General features: G+C 39.4%; 1 protein-coding gene across 1 annotated transcript in view; it reads right to left on the bottom strand.

Moving 5' to 3' along the window:
• The window catches only part of TEF (thyrotrophic embryonic factor), a gene marked incomplete at its 5' end in the record, with an annotated part of 5302 nt that extends 3494 nt beyond the window's left edge, over window positions 1–1808 (bottom strand). Inside the window, one exon of the mRNA XM_010074856.1 lies at window positions 1452–1808. Coding sequence (XP_010073158.1) covers window positions 1452–1808 — 357 coding nt within the window. The remainder of the gene's footprint in view (window positions 1–1451) is intronic.
• Window positions 1809–6845: the final 5037 nt, after the last annotated feature.

Below are 6845 nucleotides of genomic sequence, written 5' to 3'. Positions count from 1 at the left end.
CAGGATAGAGAGAATTAACTAAGAAGCCAACTTGGATATCCCTTTTTATGGCCCTACTGTGGGCAATATTTAATAGTATTATTTGGTATTTCCGTAAGGAGTGCTTGGTGCTGTACAGCTGCTGGTACAGAGAGGGGCTATGCAGTCCAGTTTGTAATACAAACTCTAGGAACATATGCCAGATTAACAGCCATGAGTAGACAAACACAGGACAAGAATTAATACTTCCTCAGCAAAAACTACATGCTTTGCACACTTAGGAAGTATCTTCTATAGCAGTGAGAAGTGAGGAACTTGTATTAGCCCGAGTTTTGTGCCACAGAAAGCCTTACAGAAACAAGCCTGCCCAAAGACCCAGGTCCTGGGTCCTTGGAAGACAATTGTATTTCCAAACAAAGGACTAAATAAAGGTGGGTTTATTAAAAATGCAACAGTATTCTACTTCTTTGCCACATGGAAACAAATGTTCCAACAGACTGACATTGACAGGGTTCAGATGAACTTTGTCATATTTATCTATTGTTTACAAACTTTATACCCATGAATTGCAAATGTCAGTGCAATCTGAAGTAGTGATGAATTAATAAGTTTTTTCATACACCACCTAGAAAAAAGCCACCCCCTGTGTCTTACTGAAGGAGTTCCACATTTTGCCTTTCTGTTGCAGATTCACAGTGAAGCCCTGAGAAAAATGCTGTCTAAAAAGTCTACTCATAAAATAGTACTGTAGAAGTTTAGTGGCTATCATATTTAAACTCCAAATCTAGAACAAACTAAGTTGCTAAATTCTTTAACAGAGAAGATCTCCATACTACAAATGAAGAGCAGAAGTTTCCTAGTACCATTTAAGTACAGTTTTGTTTCTTTGTTCTTCCGTTCTCGCTTCAAAGCACCACAGAACGTCAAACTGCATAATTAACACCTTTTCCAAGGGTCTGTTCTCACATTTCACAGACTAATGTTAAAAGATTACTTAATTGTTTTTATATTAAGCACTGTTATTTGAGGTACATTAAGTTAGCATAAGTTCACCCAAGCAGACCAAGCCACCAAGGTAGCACAAATGACTTGTCACAAATTATTAAACCTGTTGTAAAATAACCCAAGAAACTATTTTCTCAACATGTCCAGCTTCTCACTAGATTAGCAATACCAAGAAAGCAAATACTTTTACATTGGTGTTTCAGGTCTTCTAATTTCAAAAGAGAAACAGACTGCACACTGAGACACTCACTCATTTTTTTTCCAGGAGAGGAAGAGGGGAAGAAGAGGCAAGGCAGCATCTTCATGAATTTAAACATGGTCTGAGGCTCTACACTGAGCATATTTGTGCTACTTAACCTGCCATACCTAACACCGACAGGTTAGCATGTCTCCTCTTTGATCTAAAGAGGCACTTTTTAATAGGAGAACAACAAAAGTCCCTCAGAGACCCATATTATTCCATCTACCTTTGCTGGAGGCTGCTTCAGATTTCTGGTAAACTGCAGTGGAAGAGGAGGATGCAGGAGAACCAGTGGAAGCACTGGCAGACTCCTTTCCTTCCAGCTCAGCCACAGGCAAGAGTGGATTCTGATTCAAATCCAGGTGAGTAGGGCTGGAAGGAATTCCATTCTCCAGCAGGAACTCATCCAGATCCATGTACTCCAGGTGGAAAGACTCGCCATCGTAAGGAATAGTTTTGTCCCAAATGGGTGGCATAAGGGAAGCCGAGACTGCCATAGTGCTGGCAGCTGCTGCCTCATCTTCCTCAAGCTTTATCTTCTCCTTCTCTTTATCTGAAAGACACGAGTAGGTCACTTTACAAGCTGCAACACAGAGGAGAGGCTAAGGTTTAAGACTCTAACAAAATCCCCATGACAGGAAATTCAGTAAGCTGTACTCATGACATGATCTGAAAAATCAGATGTAGAAAGGCAACATTCATACGCTCATATGTAACTCAATATGGAATGTTCTGACTTCATGTGATGGCTGGACCACAGAGTAGCCTTGAAGACCAGCATCTTACCAAACTTACCAAAGTGATAGAACACTGCATCCAGCTTATTAACTAGTCACTGCAAAACAGCCTGGTTTTCACAGGCTTATCTTGGAAGACAGTGAAAGTGAGTGTCCATAAGTAGGATTACACGGGAAGCCATTAAGAAAACTCTGAGGAAGCAGAGCAGTTTATTCTATGCACAAAGAAAGGAGCAGAATAATAATCTAGATACAAACAAGAAAGAAATCTGGGTTTTCAGATTATACTCGAAAATTATTCAAAAGGTCCACAGGATACCAGAGACCCGGATATCTACTGTTCAGTATTTTAGAAGCATTTCTTTCTGAAATGACTCAGCATGTCCACAGAAAGCAATAGCTCCAAATGCTGTTCACTATAGATAGCTCAGAGTACCTACATACAATTTTCACTCTTTGGGGAGATGTCTAATAAGGCATACTCCCACATCTCACTCCCAAGCCACAAAAGACTGATGAAATTTTCTCAATTTACTGTGCTACAGTGCCCATATTACAGAAAAATGTCTGTTTCTATGTTCGCCATAGCTACTGGATCTTAACAATTGTCTGGGACAGAATCCAAGCAGAAAACTCAAGTTATGGAATAATTACATAATTTAAGATAAAAATAAGCAGGCAGAAAAGGAAAAAAAAAAAAAAAAAGAAAATCCATGTAATTTTCCTGATCCAGTTCTCCATGTAGCCATGCGGTTCTAGCAGCACTGAAGGAGGCATTGCAGAAGCAGCGCTAGCACTGCCAGCACTGTCGTCAAAAGAAATGGTCACCAGTCGTACCCTAACCAAGTGCAAATCGGGTCTCACCATGGATGTTGACAAATATCCAGTCCAATGGAACAAGGATTCCAAGGACATACGTTTGGATCTCCAGTATTCACAGAGTTTAGCCTGACAAAATGCTTAAGTCTTTGGCATCAGGATTTTCTAGACTGGTTACAATATGTTAAAGGAGTATTTTTCCTTTATTCGGAGTGGGGGTGAAACACCGCTCTAAATCAGAAAAGCCTATTTATGTAAATCCTACTCTGATAGAACTGGCATTCCTTCCGCTGTTGCCTTAGCTGGTGTAGAACTGAGACTGAAAGAGCTTTTTATGGCTAAAGAACAGTGCTGCCATACAAAGTAAATTATAATTTTAACCTTCCATACTCTGAACATTGTATACAAAATAAGATACTGATTTTAAACTAAACATCTGAGAAAATATTCACCAGCCACCAGCTTGGGACTAGGAGAAGGTACGTAAAAAAACACGTTAAATTTAGATCAGCAACTCCTGAACCTGAGCTTTGTTATTATCATCTTGCATCTTTTGGCCTTCCCCCTTGCCAGTTCACACTGCTGCCTCTGAACTGCCATCTCCCAACTCCTATCCCTGCTACAAACTCCTTTTTGCAGGGGAGTTTTGCATCTTTCCTACCCTTTACTTGGGCAAAGCAAACGTGCAGGTTAACAGTCATGACCCAAATAACCTGAATGCTTCTCAACAGCCTCACTTGAAGTTAGAAGAAAAACAGCATCTGCTCCACATATAAGGATGATTTCACTTACTACTGAAGCACACCACACCTAATTGGAACTGCCATTTTACATCCAACTTGTGAATCAGGGACTGTGTATTTCCAGAAGGTTTGCAAAGTGCCCTGCACAACCAAACCCAGGTTTGCATTGAACACTGTGGACAGTTTCCTAGTAAAGACATCACCAAAACAAATGCAAGTGACAATAACTAATTCTTTGTAAATCACTTTATTTTTTAATCAACATGATAAACTTGTGAAGTTCAAGTCAAAACATCAACAGAAGAAAAAAAAAAGATCATTCTTTACTCTTGAAAACAATAGTATTCCATTATAAATTATGCCCATTTTAACACACGCCAGCAGTGCTTTTGTTTTTGCAACAACATCTCCAAGAGAGGAGAAAAGGAACCTTAAGCAATTAGTAGACTAAACATAAGGCTTAAAAATATTTTTCAGAAGGCGGATGCCTAAAAGACTATACTGCTGGTGTACATGGCTCTTCTCAGATCTTTCAACACGTTTTACATGGGCACCATCATCCTGCTGTACTTTAGTAACCTGAAAAGACTGTGGTCCCTCCAACTTCCTCATTATCGTCCCTGGCTCACACCAGATTAGATCCTTCCTTCACATGAGAAGACCATCTGAAATTTCTTCCTTTTGCTACATGTTGACAACCGGACAAGCACTGGGTCCCCAGCACTGTCTTTCTTTAGGTATGCTGTCTGTCTCCCCTCACTTTTAACAGCAATATCTGAAACAAAATAGCAGAAGTTAATGTGCACATTGGGTGTCCATGTATTTCAAACATGATACATAAAAAGATAAAATTGTTGTATGATAATTTTTGCATTGACATTTTCCCACTGGCTTTCTTTCAATTCATTTAATCTTTATTTCTGCTGCACAACATCCTGCTGGTGCACAATATCTAATGAAACACTAATTAATTTCTTGCATGTTGAGGGGAAAGTTTCTGCCTGCCCCAGGACCTGAAACATTAATTCTCTGAAGATATTTATAGTGTAAACAGGTATTACCTGACAGCAGAGCTGCAGTATCCTAAGAGGCTCCGTTTGCAGTGATTCAAGGTCACCCTGATAAATCTGGACTGTACTTCTGCAGCTGATAGCTCATGTCCGATTTAGTCCCCTCATTCTGCTACTGTGACCTATTCACTAGGCTGTACATCTGCTGTTAACAGAGAGATCACTACTTCATGCTAAGTAATCTAGGCAGAGCATTCCAGTTCTTGAACTGTTGGAAATACTCCTGTTTCAGCCAAAAGCAGCAACCTGGAAAGAGCTTTATTCCACATCCTGGTTCTTTCTCAAAAGAAACCCAACAAACAAATGAAAGCCACATCAGAAGACATTCTGGCCACAACTGTCAAGTGCTATCCCAGCCACAAATAGAACAAACACTTATTTGACAAAGTTCTCCCCATTCATCAAAAAACATTGTCAAGTTATGCTGAAAACACTATATAGACTAAGGCTGATTGCTCCATAAATCTTTAGCGCCACTTGTGACAGTGTAACGCAACTGTGTTCCCAACACCCATTACTGTGACGTTTGTTGAGGCATTCCTCCTGCCACAGCAGTGCACAACTGGTCATTAGGGCATTCTTTGGAGAGTCTGCAGCAGCTCATTATTAATAGGAGACACCTACGCTCCTGCTCCAGAACATTAATTCCCTTCCCTTACCCCACAGGACTTTTATAAAAAATATTGTTATTTACTTAATCCTTACAATGTACATGACAACAACTTACAGCAAGGCCAGTCAGATTTACTTGGTATATGGCAGGACATTCAAAATTATGGCATTCAGCTGGTACTGGATGTCCTCCTCTGTTGCTCAGAAGGATTAGAAAGCCTGCTTGCTTACTGGGTAGTCAAATTACCTACAGCAGTTGGAAAACCCATAGGTAGCCTGTGGACGCTATAAATGGACACTGCAGCTAGTTGATACCTTTTCTTGCAGAATAAGACAGAAAATTGTATTTTTGTCAACAGGCATTCCAGAAAAAAAGGCATAGGGTCTCTTCTCAGAAAGCTTGCTGAAAACACACCACTGTATTAAGTAAATTAGTAATTATTTAACATTTTTGCTGTGTTACTATACTGTAAAGGAACAGAAAATAAACAAGGATCCTCTGAAGTCAGATGAGTCACAATTCTACTGACAAGTCTTTTGTAAAATTAAGAGTAACTCCCTGCTAACACAGAAAACATTCTTTCTTTTGTCTTGCAAATACACAAGAAAAGCATCAGTGATCAAAATAAACAGAAAGCAACAAGTTCCACAAAGGGTGAAGTGAAACAGTACAAGGTGGACTAAGGAAACCTATGGAGAAATTTTAAGAATGAGAACAATCTGAACTTCATCACAGCATGAATGGAGAGAGGCAATCAAGATGCAATGGACTCACTAGCAAGCTGTAGAAAATAAAGCTGAACACCTTCCCAAGCTGGAATGGGGTCATCTAATAAAAGGAAAAGTATCAAATGTTTCTAATCTTAGAAAAATGCACTACCCCAAAATCATTTTTATCTTAAAATGTTACATCTCCATAGGCCAGATCACATGATTCTGGACAAGAAAACCACTCCTAAGACAACGTCACCATATCCCACTCAGCTACCATCATAGTTTCCACACATGAACTTAAATTGTTCCTGTTGGCACTATCCTCTTTAAAAAGACTGGGTGAAGAAATCTTAAGAAATCCTATAGTGTTACAGGTTTAAGATTCTATGTACTGCTGCATCCTGCACCACAGCAACATAAATAAAACCTTTATCAGAGGCTAGCTCTTTATTTTTTAACAGAAAGGAGAAAAAATATTTGCCAGAATCACAAAATGGATACATTTACACAGTATTGTGCAATGTTAGACATACAAAGTAAATGGATTTTAACTAGGATCCTCACTGGGAGCAATCTTGTCAACCCTGCTTGCATTGTGGTCTACTCTGGATATTGTCTGATATTACTAAAATGATTCCCAACCTCAAAATTCCTAAATGTAAGGACTTACTTTATTATACACTGGACATTACAGCAGTGCAGATAAACCTGAGCCTTCCTCAAAATCAAACTGATACTCGGGCAAAAATCCTGACAGGTTAAAAAAAAAAAAAAGTAAAAAAAAAGCGTGCCATCAGCAACGAAGACTATAAGCACCAGCACTGTTATTTATACAGCTGCTGTCCGCATAATCAGTGGGAGAGAGCCAGCTCCAGCATATACAGGATTGCATGCACAGGCACTCAGTTATACCCTTTCGGATTAT

Source organism: Pterocles gutturalis, unplaced genomic scaffold, assembly GCF_000699245.1.
Source record: "Pterocles gutturalis isolate BGI_N339 unplaced genomic scaffold, ASM69924v1 scaffold47697, whole genome shotgun sequence".
NCBI lineage: Eukaryota > Metazoa > Chordata > Aves > Pterocliformes > Pteroclidae > Pterocles > Pterocles gutturalis.
Note: the sequence above shows the minus strand (reverse complement) of the source record. Positions and strands in the feature narration are given on the sequence as shown.